Below are 13,673 nucleotides of genomic sequence, written 5' to 3'. Positions count from 1 at the left end.
TGGAAATGGAATCCAAAAAATTGATCACAGGATTGCTTAGAAACAATCAGAAGCAAATCCATGAATTAAAGAAATCCACATATGACATGAATGAAAATTTTTCCCATGAAATTGAGATTTTAAAGAGAAATCAAAACGAAATATTGGAAATGAAGAATTAAATAGATCAAATAAAAATGCAGTGGAAAGCCTTAACAATAAACTTGGTAAGGCAGAATAAAGAATATCCAAGTTAGAAGAAAATCACTAGAAATTTTAAAGTCAGACAAAAAAAAAAAAAAAAAAACCAGAAAGAATAGAAAGAAGAAATTAGAAAACTAAATAACACTGTTGGAGATTTATGGGATATTATCAAACAACCCAACATACAGGTTTTAAGAGTTCCTGAAGGTGTAGAAAGAGAGGATGGATTAAAAGGCCTTTTTAGTGAAATAATTACAGAAAATATCCCTCATTTGAGAAAGAAAGGGACATCCAAATACAGGAAGCTCACAGAACTCCTAACAGATGTGACCAGAAAAGATCCTCACCATGACGCATTGTACTCAAACTCTCCACAGTAAAACATAAAGAAACGATTCTAAAATGTGTATGAGGGGCCAGCGCCACAGCGCAGCAGGTTGACACCATGGCCTGAAGCGCCAGCATCCCATATGGGCGCTGGTTCAAGTCCCAGCTGCTCCACTTCCCATCCAGCTTTCTGCTATGGCCTGGGAAAGCAGTAGAAGATGGCCCAATAGCCGGCGCCACAGCTCACTTGGCTAATTCTCCGCCTGCTGCTGATCCTCTAGTCCCGGTTGGGGCACCGGATTCTGTCCCGGTTGCTCCTCTTCCAGTCCAGCTCTCTGCTGTGGCCTGGGAAGGCAGTGGAGGATGGCCCAAGGCCAGGAGAAGCACCTGGCTCCTGGCTTCGGATCAGCGCAGCGTGCCGGCCGTTGCAGCCGTTGCAGCCGTTAGGGGAGTGAACTAACAGAAGGAAGACCTTTCTCTCTGTCTCTCTCCCTCACTGTCTAACTCTGCCTATGCACCTGGCTCCTGGCTTCAGATTGGCGCAGCTCTGGCAGTTGCAGCCAATTGAGGAGAAAACCATTGGATGGAGGACCTCTCTCTTTGCCTCTCCTCTCTCTGTGTAACTCTTTCAGATAAATAAATTTTTAAAAATAAATAAATAAAATGTGCATGAGAGAAATGCAAGATTACTTTCAAAGGATCTCCAATTAGACTCATAGCTGACTGCTCATCAGAAACCCTATAGGCTAGGGGAGAATAGTGAGATAAATTTCAAGTCTTCAGAAAAAAAAAAAAAAAAAAAAAAAAAGCTGTCAACCCAGAATACTGTACCCTGCAAAGCTCTCATTTATGAATGAAAGTGAAGTAAAAACTTTCCATAACAAACAGAAATTGAAAGACTTTGTCACCACTCGTCCTGCCTTAAGGATGTGCTACACACAGAAACATGGTCATCACTATGAAAAAAGATAAAGGCAGAAAAACTCCCAGTAAAAGTACAAAGGAAGTCCAAAGTAAACAATAGGAATGTTTATGGAAAAATGGCAGAGCCAAGTCCTTAATTATCAATAGTCACCTTGAATATAAATGGCCTCAACTCTCCAGTTAAGAGATACAGACTGTGATAACTAACAGAGCACCTTAAAGGTAATCTATAGAAGTGAAATTAACAGAGATGCAATGACTTTGAACAGCCCTTGTTCAAACAGTTTTTTTTTTTTTTCATACAATTTGTGGGACTCTTTACTTAGTACAGAGTTAATCATATGTGTATGAAGTCAACTGAAAATAGATCTTGGGGCTGGCCGTGGCGCAGTAGGTTAATCCTCCACCTCAGCACCAGCATCCCACATGGGTGCTATTTTGAGTCCCAGCTGCTCTTCTTCCAATCCAGTTCTCTGCTGTGGCCTGGAAAAGCAGTACAGGATGGCCCAAGTACTTGGGCCCCTGCACCCACATGGGAGACCAGGAAGAAGTTCCTGCTCCTGGCTTTGGATTGGCGCAGCTCCGGCTGTTGTGGCCATATGGGGAGTGAACCAACAGATGGAAGGCCTTTCTCTCTGTCTCTCCCTCTCACTGTCTGTAACTCTACCTCCCAAATAAATAAATAAAATCTTAAAAAAAAAAAAAGAAAGAAAATAGATCTTAGTAAAATATAAGAATGGGAACAGCAGAGGGAGGAGGAGTGTGGGTGGGAGGGAGAATATGGTGGGAAGAATCACTATATTCCTAAAATTGTATTTATGAAAAAAAACCAAATAGCTATATATTAAAAAAAAAAGAAAAAAGATACACACTGCATGAATGGATTAAAAAACAAAACCCATTTATTTGCTGCCTACAAGTAGAAGCACATCTCACCAAAAAAGATACACACAGACTGAAAATGAAAGGATGGAAAAAGATATTCCATGCTAACAGAAACCAAAAAAAAGCTGGTGTAGCCACCTTAATATCAGACAAAATAGACTTTAACACAAAAACTGTTAAAAGAAACAAAGAAGGGTAGTATGTAATGATTAAGGGATCAATTCAACAGGAAGACGTAACAATTATAAACGTATATGCACCTAATTACAGGGCACCTGGCTATTTAAAAGAAATGTTAATGGGTCTAAAGGGAGACATAGACTCCAATACAGTAGTATTGGGGCCTTCAAAACTCCAATTTCAGCAATGGACACATCAACCAAACAGAAAATCAGCAAGGAAACAACAGATTTAATCAACACAATAGACCAAATGGACCTAACAGATATCTACAGAACTTTTCATCCTACAGTTGCAGAATACACATTCTATTCACAGTACATTGAACTTTATCTAGAATAGACCACATGTTAGGCCATAAAGTCTCATCAAATTCAAAAAAATTGAAATCATACCATGCATCTTCTCTGACAACAATGGAATGCAGCTGGAAATCAACAAATCAAGAATCTCAAGAAAATATGCAAACACATGGAGACTGAACAACATGCTCCTGAATGAACAGTGGGTCATGTATAAAGTTAACTGAAAACAGACCTTAGAAAAAATAAGAATGGGAATAGGAGAGGGAGGAAGATGAATGATGGGAGTGCGAGTAGGAGGGAGGTAGAATGTGAAGACTCACTGTGTTCCTAAAGTTGTATTTATGAAATGCTTGAAGTTTGTATACCTTAAGTTAAAGGATTTTGGGCAAAGATAAATAAATAACTAAAGGCTCAACACAGTAAAAAATTTTCAAAATCAGAACTGCAGTTAAAAATAAACCTGCACTTTTTACTTTTGCAACACTTTCATATTTAGCAATTATACTGCCTATAGACTTATATTTATTCAGACAATTCAGTATTATGATCACAACAGCATTTGAAAGAAAACGAATAAAGAAAACTATCTCCCAATTAATATCAATTAGGTAATTGAGTCCAACTACATTTTAGACTCTACTAGACAGAAATAGGAATCAGGGCCCAGTGCAGTGGCATATTGGGTAAAGCCACTGCCTGCCACGTTAGCATCCCATATCAATACCAGTTCGAGCCCCAGCTGCTCTACTTCTGATCCAGCTCCCTCTTAATGTGCCTAGGTACGCAGCAGAAGATGCACCAAGGGCTTGGACCCCTGCCACCCATGTGGGAAACCCAGAAGCAGCTCCGGGCTCCTGGCTTCAGTCTGGCCCAGCCCTGGCCATTGCAGCCATTTGGGGAGTGAAGCAGCAGATGGAAGATTTCTCTCTCTGTAACCCTGCCTCTCAAATGAATAAAATAAAAATCTCAAGAAAAAAAAAAAAAAGAAAGAAAGAAACAGGAATCAAAGGTTCTATGAAAATTTTATCTTTGTAGTTTTAAAAACTTAAAAATATGCTTTAAGTTATAACTGAAGTAGTACATAGGAAACATACCAATGAGCCAAAACCAAGGGTCCAAAAATGTTCATTTCGGACTTCTAAAACTCCATCCAAGGTAGACACCTAATCAAAAACACAGAAACAGGTTACCACAGTTGTCACACATCCAACATAGTTCAGTCATATTATAGACTTGCTCTAGGCCTTGAAATGACACATCCAAACCCTGCCCAAGGATGCTCATTAGCCAACATAAATCCCAGATCACTTAAGACACCTGCCTGCTGGTTCAGTACTGACCCATGACCCTGTCTTCTCAACTTATCTGCCTCAATCTTTCTAAAATGAGGTACGGACCGCTCAATTGGAATCTCTTCCCTGCACTTCTTCAACAATGTATTTTTTTTTAAAGATTTTGTTTGTTTATTTGAGAGGCAGAGTTACAGACAGAGAGAGGGAGAAACAGAAAGGTCTTTCATCCATTGGTTCACTCCTCAAATGATCGCAACAGCATTAGCGATCTGAAGGCAGACTCCAGGAACTTCTTCCAGGTCTCCCACGCAGCTGGAGGGGGTCCAAGCACTTGGGCCATCTTCCACTGTTTTCCCAGGACATTAGCAGGGAGCTGGATCAGAAGTGGAGCAGGCGAGGCATGAACTGGTACCCATATGGGATGCCGGCACTGCAGGTAGCAGCTTTACCTGCTATGCCATAGCACCAGCCCCATGATTTTTTTTTTATTATTAATTAATTAATTTGAAAAGCAGAGTTACAGAGAGAGGAAGAGACTGAGAGAGATTTTCCATCTACTGGTCCACTCCCCAAGTGGCCACAAGGAAGCCAGGAGCCTAGAACTCTGGGTCTCCAACTCCATCTAGGTTTCCCATGTGGGTAGCAAGGGCCCATGCACTTGGGCCATCTTCCACTGCTTTCCCAGGCACATTACTAGAGAAGTGGTGCAGCTGACACTCAAAATGACACTCACATGGGATGCCAGCATTGCAGAAGGGGCTAAACCTGCTGTGCCACAAGTCCTGCACCTGTATGGTTCTTTTAATTTTAGCAACATTCCATATATTTATACACAGCACTTGTGGTATCCATTCTGTGTGTGTGTGTGTGTGTTCTCTCCCATCCAAGTACTAACCAGGCCTGCTTAGCTTTCAAGATCTGATGAGACTGAGTGCATGCGGGGTACATAGCCACAGACTACTTAGTTTTCTAGATGACTTCTTTCCCTGGATTCCCTTATAACACACCTCAGCACAACAAGGATGTTATCAGCATACAGACCAAGAGAAAATTCCAAGGCCAGATACCCAATGTCAGCCCTTGTACAGTGGCGGTGGAGACATTTGTGGGGCCCAGCTTCACTACCTGAGACAAACAGGCAGCTACATTGGTAAAAATGGCCTTTGTGGTACTGACCAGCAATGGTTTAAAACAGTTTGAATGTCTCCGTAATAAAATCATCTTATTTCCTCCTTAGTTAGCAGATGGAAATTTCTGACAATAAAGTTGAAATCCCCAGAACAAGATGTTAGGTAGTAATGCCACCAACATGTCAAAGTGGGCTTTGACTGCACACCAATGTCACATCTGACTACAGGGTCATAAGAAACTAAGCCCTGAAACAGATGACACGGTGGTCTCGAAACCATCACCTCCCACATTTCTTTCAAGTAAATCTGATTTTCAAACTGAGCAATTACTCAAAGTTTTCAATTTTTGCCACCATGTTACAGCCCCCACCTCATTATTACCAAGAACACAACCATCCCTAAAATAAATTCATGTAGGGTCCAATACAGTATTATGTATACGTACCTTTACAATTTACTAATATAAATGAAGGTGACAATGTTTACTATTCCATCTTACCTCTCTGATAAGTTTGTCCAACTGACCAATAACATGGGGTGGTGTTGTCTGGGGGAAAAAGAAAGTATAAATAATGTAGAGAGAAAAAAGTTCCCATGAATGATCCAGAAACCCCTGCAAACAGACTGTGAACCAGGCTCTGCTTTGACTGCTGCCCTATCGTGATTTTAAGAAGAGCAGTTTCTTTCTTATTTACTTATTTAAGATTTATTTTATTTATCTGAAAAGCAGAGTTGGGGGAGCACTGAGAGAGAGAGAGAGAGATCATCCATTCGCAGGTTCACTCCCCAAAGTACCACAATGGCTGGGGCTGGGCCATGCCAAAGCCAGAGCCTATAACTCCATCTGGGTCTCCCATGTGGATGGCAGGGTCTCAAATACTTGGACCATCTTCCACTGTTTTTCCAGGTGCAGGGAACTGGATAAGAAATGGAGCAGCAGAGACTCAAACCAGCGTAGCAGGCGGTAGCTTTACTCACTAGGCCACAATGCCAGCCCCATGGGAAGAGTAATTTCAACTGAGGCAACATTAAGAATTGGCTGCACTCTAGAACAAGTTGACTTATGGAACTAACCAACCAACAGAAAATTTCCAATGGCTTAAAAAATGAAATTCTATATAGGACACATCACTTTATAACTATTATCTTATTGTTATTATTGCCTCTGAAAATGAAGCCACAACCCCTAAGTTTTAGAAGAGGAACAAGGGTAGTAAGACAAAAGAACAGGGGCCAGCACTGTGGCATAGCAGGTAAAGCCACCACCTGCAGTGCCAGCATCCCATATGGGCGCTGGTTCGAGTCCCAGCTGCTCCACTTCCAATCCAGCTATCTGCTATCGTCTGGGAAAACAGTAGAGGATGGCCCAAGTCCTTGGACCCCTGCACCCATGTGGGAGACCCAGAAGAAACTCCCGGCTCCTGGCTTCAGCCAGCAGCTCTGGCGCAGCTCCGGCTGTTGTAGCCAACTGGGGAGTGAACCAGTGGATGGAAGACTTTCTCTGTCTCTCTCTCTCTCTTTCTCTCTTTCTGCCTCTCTGTGTAACTCTGAGTTTCAAATAAATAAATAAATCTTAAAAAAAAAAAAAAAGACAGGAGAACAGCAGAGTGTACACACACATCCATCTTGGGAAGCTAGCCTCCTATTCAGGGACTTGTCTGCAGATATTCCTATTGTTTCAACAAGCACTGATTTTTCTTTTCCTTTTTTCAACTTGACAGAGAGAAAGAGAGGAAGCTCCCATATGCTGATCAACTCTAAATGCTTACAACAGCCATGGCTGGACTGGAGCATAAGCTGGGAGCCAGGAATGCAATCCAGGTCTCCCATGTGTGTGGCAGAAACCCAATCTCATCAGCCATCTCTGCTGCCTTCCAGGGACTAAGTTGGCAGGAAGCTGGAAATAGTATTCAAACCCGGACACTCCAATGTGAACTGCAGGCATCTTAACTTCTAGGATGAAGTCTCACTTTCAATTCATCGTTTTTCATATTAAGTTTGAAATGTAAGTCTTGCTGGGGCTGGCGCTGACACAGCAGCTTAGGTAGCAGCCTGCATGTCAGTATCCCATATGAGTGCTGGTTCGTGTCCCTTCCACGCCATTTCCAACCTAGCTCCCCACTAGTGAGCCTGGAAAAGGAACAGAAGATGGCCCAAGTATTTAGACCCTGCACTCACATGAGAGAATCAGATAGAGTTCTAGCTCTTGGTTTTGGCATGGTCCAGCCCCAGCCATTGCGGCCATTTGGGGAGCGAACCAGCAGACAGATGACCTCCTCTTTCTGTCTCTCCCCCTCTCCTTGTAACTCTGCCTTTCAAATAAATAAATATTTTTTTTTGAAAACAATTTAAGTCTCCCTGGCCCAATAACAGAAAAGAATCATAACCGGATTACTCAGTAGTCAAAGCACATTTACTGAAGGAAAATAAGTATCAAAAGAAAAAAACAAACAAAACAAAACTAAGTGGGGCCAGCACTGTGGTGTAGAAAGTTAAACCTCCACCTGCAGCGCTGGCATCCCATATGGGCACTGGTTTCAGTCCTGGCCACTCCATTTCTGACCCAGCTCCCTGCTAAAGGCCTGGGAAAGCAGTGGAAGATGGTCCAAATGTTTGGGCCCCTGCACCCATGTAGGAGACCCTGAAAAAGCTCTTGGCTCTTGGTTTCTGCTTGGCCCAGTCTTGGGCATTGTGGACATTTGGGGAGTGAACCAGTGGATGGAAGACCTCTCTCTGTCTCTGTCTCTGTCACTCTGCCTCTCAAGAAAAAAAAAAGTTTAAAAAAAAAGTAACATTGCTTTCACTTGAAACATTACTAGAGACAAATAATTTTAAGTTCATGATTTTGTGATCCATCAAAATACAAAAGAATTTATGTTGATTTTACTGGCCAGTGAAATTTCATCTGGTTCTTATTATATGAATTTCAGAAATTATGGTCTGAAAATTTCTTTTTTTCCCTCCCTCCTTTTCTTTTCTTTCTTTCTTTCTTTTTTTTTCTTTCTTTTTTTTTTTGAGAGGCAGAAACAGCACAAGAGCTCCAAGCTTCAAATTCAAACACATACAATTTCTTAATCTGGTAGGAGAAGGTGGCAAACAGGAAGCCTGCACACCGAGAGAAGAGCCTTACCTGGAGCAGAACTTTCCCGCTGTACACACTCATGGGGTACATAGTGCCAAAGGTCATCAGGGCAATGGCTATTGCAGAGGCCGTATCTACAGCAAAATAATTACTAAAGGAAAAAACAATTCTCAATCCTAAATGCATGGCTCACCAGGCATCTCACAACCCAATCTACTCAACATGAATTATCTCAAGCAATGGGACTGTATCACAGATGGCTGCTATAGGCAAGACCACATATCAAAGAAAAAAAACCCAGTTTTTAGAATCCTTTCTTGTCAAAGTTAATAGGACAATAACTAATAATTGTTAAATAGTGTGATGAGACACATGTGAGCATTTCCCCACCATGTATTTTTCAATCTACTTCTCAACTACAAAGATTTCAAATATATTACTTGCTTGAGCAGATAAATTAAAAAAAAAATCCTTAACTAGTAAATTCTGATACAGAGACTAATAGTATTCGTCATCATTCTACCAATTTTCCTGTAAATAATAATTCTTTCCGGTAAAGTTGTTCAGAATTCCCCAGAATTTCACAAGAATCTCTATAAATCTGTTACAGCAGCACTACAGCTGAAGTGGAGCACCTCACGCATGGTTTAGACTGTGCTGAAGTTCTAGTAACAAGACAGACTGAAACGCCAGTGGTTACAAGCTGCTCTTGTACTTTTTTAATTTTCCCACAAGCTGAAAATAGGCACATGAGTAAGACATAGTCCCCAACACAGAAACAGGAGAGCCACATGTGAAAAACATAAGGAAGTACTATGGGTAAAAAGTAAAATTGTCTATATAGGGTACCACAGATGCACAAGGTTCCCGTGGATGGGGAAATAATCCAGAGAGGCTTAACAAGAAAAGCACGGCCGGCGCCGTGGCTCAACAGGCTAATACTCTGCCTTGCGGCGCCGGCACACAGGGTTCTAGTCCCAGTCGGGTCGCCGGATTCTATCCCGGTTGCCCCTCTTCCAGGCCAGCTCTCTGCTGTGGCCCGGGAGGGCAGTGGAGGATGGCCCAAGTCCTTGGGCCCTGCACCCCATGGGAGACCAGGAGAAGCACCTGGCTCCTGGCTTCGGATCAGCGAGATGCGCCGGCCACAGCGGCCATTGGAGGGTGAACCAACGGCAAAAAGGAAGACCTTTCTCTCTGTGTCTCTCTCTCTCTCACTATCCACTCTGCCTGTCAAAAAAAAAAAAAAAAAGAAAAGCAGAGGTGCCATTTGAGCTGAGCCTTCATATATGAGTGAGATGATGGGAGGAAGGCTTCAGACAGTGAAAGCAACAAATGCAGGGTGTAACAGAGCAATGAAATCACAGTTAATTGTACACAGCTGGAAACCAGTAAGGTTGGTAGGGACCTGATAGCACAGGACTCCATGCTAACAACATCAAATTTTCATCAACCTTTCTTTGCATGTTTCTGGCTACCCAGCTGCGTATACTTAACTGTTCCATCAGAGCGTTATACCCTTGCACTTAAGGCCATTACCTGCAGCCTCCCAAGGAATTTATTAGAAGGAAGCTGGAACTGGAAACACAGCAGGAATTGAAACCTAGGCACCGTGACATGCGATGCACCCAAGGGCTGTCTTAACTTCTGTGCCAAACACTCATTTCCAGATTGGCAATTTTTAAAGATTTATTTATCTATTTCAAAAGCTGAGTTACAGAGGGAGAGAAAGACAGAGAGTGAGAAAGAGAGACTGAATGAGAATCTTCCATCTGCCAGTCTGCAACGGCTGGGGTTGGGCCAGGCCAAAGTCAGGATCCAGGAGCCTCATCTAAATCTCTTAAATGGGTGCAGAGGTCTAAGTACTTGTGCCATCTTCAGCTACTTTGCCAGGCTCAGTAGCAGGAAGTTGGGTCAGAAGTGGAGCAGCCAGGACTCAAACCAGTGCCCCATGAGGATGCTGGCATTGCAGGCAGCTGCTTTACTCACTATGCCACAACACCAGCCCTGGCAATTTTTAATGATCCTATTTATAGCAAAATATAAAATGACTATTAACTGTTGAAAATGAAAATTAGAAGATCAGAAAAGTATTTTAAATAGGCCAAGGAAATAATAAAATAGGCCTTAACTGGGACAGGAGCAAAAACAATGGGAAAGAAGGGACAAATGAAAGTTAAGGAACATTTAGAGCTTGTGTGGCAAAAGGTGAGAGGGGAAGGAGGAGAAGTAGGTATTTAAGAATGCATTTTAGGGGCTAGTGCTGTGGTATAACGGGTAAAGCCGCTGCCAGTGCTGGCATCCTATATGGGCACCAGTTCGAGTCCTGGCTGCTCCACTTCTGATCCAGCTCTCTGCTCTGGCCTGGGAAAGCAGCAGAAGGTGGCCCAAGTCCTTAGGCCCCTGCACCTACCAAGACCCAGAAGAAGCTCCTGGCAGCTCTGGCTGTGGAAGCCAGTTAGGGAGTGAACCAGCAGATGGAGGATCTCAATTTTTTCTTTCTCCCTCTCTCCCTCCTCCCTTTCCTTCTCTCTCTGTATAAGTCTTTCAAATAAATTAATTAATTTTAAAAAATACAGTTTAGGGAGTGGGCACTGTGGTGCAGTGGTTAAACTGGTGCTTGGGATGCCTGTATCCCACACCAGACTGCCTGGGATCAAGTTCCACCTGCACCCTCTGATCCAGCTTCCTGTCAATGCTGACGGGAAACAGTAGATGATGGGCCAAGTACTTGGGTCCCTGCATCTGTGAGTGACCTGGACAGAGTTCTTGGCTCCTGGCTTCAGCCTGGCCCAGCCCCAGCTGTTATGGGCATTTGGGGAGTGAACCACCAGTTGGAAGATCTCTCTCTCTCTCTCTTGTTCTGCCTTCGAAATTGATAAAAATGAAAAACATTGAAAAAAATTGATGCTTTGGAGTTCTTTTTTATTTATTTATTTATTTGACAGGTAGAGTTACAGAGAGAGAGAAAGAGAGAGGGGGGGAGAGAGAGAGAGAGAGAGAGAGAGGGAGGGAGAGAGAGAGAGAGAGAGAGAGAGAGAGAGAGGTCTTCCTTCCATTGGTTCTATCCCCAAGTGGCTGCAACGGACGGAGCTACACTGATCCAAAGCCAGGAGCGAGGTGCTTCCTCCTGGTCTCCCATGCGGGTGCAGGGCCCAAGCACATGGGTCATCCTCCAATGCTTTCCCAGGCCACAGCAGAGAGCTGGACTGGACTGGAAGAGGAGCAACCGGGACAGAAATAAGCCTATTGGAGTTTAGTAGATATCTGCGTAGAAACAAAGATCTGGGAATCCCACAGAAGTGTCAACTGAAAAACAATAACTCTATTGGATTTCTTCAAGGATAATGTGTAAACCAGGAAGAAGAAAAACTCAGGCAAGATTCTAGTACACACTAGTATTTAAAGGGTAAGTAGCTGAAGAATCACATGTCACAAAACGTTAAGCTTTTTAAAGCAGCCATAATGTCTACTTCCTAAAAGGCTTTATTTTTTAAAATTGCTTAGCACCTACTTGCTCTTCTCCCTCTCAGCAACAGCAGCTGTGGTTTAGCTCTCTCTCTTACCATCCTCTCTGCTGCACTCAGCAGGTTCGCAGCAGGGAACTTAAATTGTTTTCCAGTCTGCATTACAGACGGGTGAGATGTACCCGTTGAACCTAGTCCCCTTCATTTTTCAGAAGATGACACTGGAGGACAGGACCCTAACCAAAGTTACACAGGTCAAAAGCAAGATACTAGAAGCTAGAGCCCGACCTATCCTGCTGACACCCTTAAAAGTCAGTCAACAGGCTAATCCTCCGCCTTGCGGCGCCGGCACACCGGGTTCTAGTCCCGGTCGGGGCACCGATCCTGTCCCGGTTGCCCCTCTTCCAGGCCAGCTCTCTGCTGTGGCCAGGGAGTGCAGTGGAGGATGGCCCAAGTGTTTGGGCCCTGCACCCCATGGGAGACCAGGATAAGCACCTGGCTCCTGCCATCGGAACAGCGCGGTGCGCCGGCCGCAGCGCGCTACCGCGGCGGCCATTGGAGGGTGAACCAATGGCAAAAGGAAGACCTTTCTCTCTGTCTCTCTCTCACTGTCCACTCTGCCTGTCAAAAAAAAAAAAAAAAGTCAGTAGCCCCAAACTGAAACACACCTGACAGAAAAAAAAAAAAAATACTTACTTAATTTCAATCAGCATATATGTAATACAAAGAGCAAATGCTCCAGCAAGATCAATCAAAACAAATGGATTCATTCGGGGAAGGAAGATACTGCTGAGTCCTGGAATAATTCCACACAAGCTATGAAGAAACAAAGAGAGTAATCACTGGCAGATCACATGTGATACTAACAAAAGCTCTGTAGAGGACAACTTGTATTTCATTATCAGGTAACAGATCTCTTAAAGAGGACTTAGGACCAATGCTCTTTAAGCTGTAAGGTCTCTCTTGCATTGCAAATTAAGTGAAAGGATAAGAATTTGAATGGTATGATTCACACAGGAACCTCAGCACTGGCATTAAATTCCCATGACAGATGCATTTCTCGTGCATTCTTTTAAGACTATGGTATAACGAAACTCCATCATATCTTACCTTCGAGTCAGATCCGCAACATGCTCTTGAAGCCAGCTTGTACTGGCAGCTTTAAGAAGAAAATACTTAAATTACCTACAGAGAATAAACTACTGCCAGAATTACTTGACTTCTTTAATTTAAAAAATTTGTCAGTGACTCTACAATCTTAGAAAATGAAAATCTATAACTTTTTCTTCTTTTATGCTCTTCAGATACTAAGTCAAAGGCAGTTTTAACTATCATATACAGTTGACCTGAAGGAGTTAGTGAGTTCATGTCCCTGTTACTGTGAATTCAAGTAACACACTGTACAGCAGTGCTGCCTCACTAGCGTACTGAAACTGAATCTCAGGTATACCACTTGTTCACTCCACCAGCATTCATTCCATCTTGTCTCTGCACAAGAAACATCACAGCTCAAGCACCCTCTTTCATTTACCCAAGGTGTTACAGAAATATTGGTGTATTTTAAAAATTTATTTATCTGGATTCTGTCCCGGTTGCCCCTCTTCCAGGCCAGCTCTCTGCTGTGGCCAGGGAGTGCAGTGGAGGATGGCCCAAGTGCTTGGGCCCTGCACCCCATGGGAGACCAGGAGAAGCACCTGGCTCCTGCCATTGGAACAGCGCGGTGCGCCGGCTGCAGCGCGCCTACCGCGGCGGCCATTGGAGGGTGAACCAACGACAAAGGAAGACCTTTCTCTCTGTCTCTCTCTCTCACTGTCCACTCTGCCTGTCAAAAAAAAAATAAATAAATAAATAAAAAAAATGTATTTATCTGAGACAGATATACAGAAGGAGAGCTCCCATGT

At 43.2% G+C, this 13,673-nt stretch overlaps 1 protein-coding gene across 3 annotated transcripts in view; it reads right to left on the bottom strand.

Annotated features, from left to right (window-relative positions):
* Positions 1-13,673, bottom strand: part of SLC30A6 (solute carrier family 30 member 6) — a 45,439-nt gene that overhangs the window by 7,725 nt on the left and 24,041 nt on the right. For 2 of the 3 annotated variants that reach the window (XM_062209221.1, XM_062209223.1), the window contains 5 exons: positions 12,883-12,931; positions 12,469-12,588; positions 8,357-8,459; positions 5,726-5,773; positions 3,899-3,967 (listed from right to left, as the gene is read on the bottom strand). In XM_062209221.1, the coding sequence (XP_062065205.1) occupies positions 3,899-3,967; positions 5,726-5,773; positions 8,357-8,459; positions 12,469-12,588; positions 12,883-12,931 (389 nt within the window). The remainder of the gene's footprint in view (positions 1-3,898; positions 3,968-5,725; positions 5,774-8,356; positions 8,460-12,468; positions 12,589-12,882; positions 12,932-13,673) is intronic. The other variant, XM_062209222.1, reaches the window with a different exon arrangement.

This window comes from Lepus europaeus, chromosome 13 (assembly GCF_033115175.1).
Source record: "Lepus europaeus isolate LE1 chromosome 13, mLepTim1.pri, whole genome shotgun sequence".
Classification (NCBI taxonomy): domain Eukaryota; kingdom Metazoa; phylum Chordata; class Mammalia; order Lagomorpha; family Leporidae; genus Lepus; species Lepus europaeus.
The sequence above is the reverse complement of the archived record's forward strand: the minus strand, read 5'-3'. Positions and strand labels throughout refer to the sequence as shown.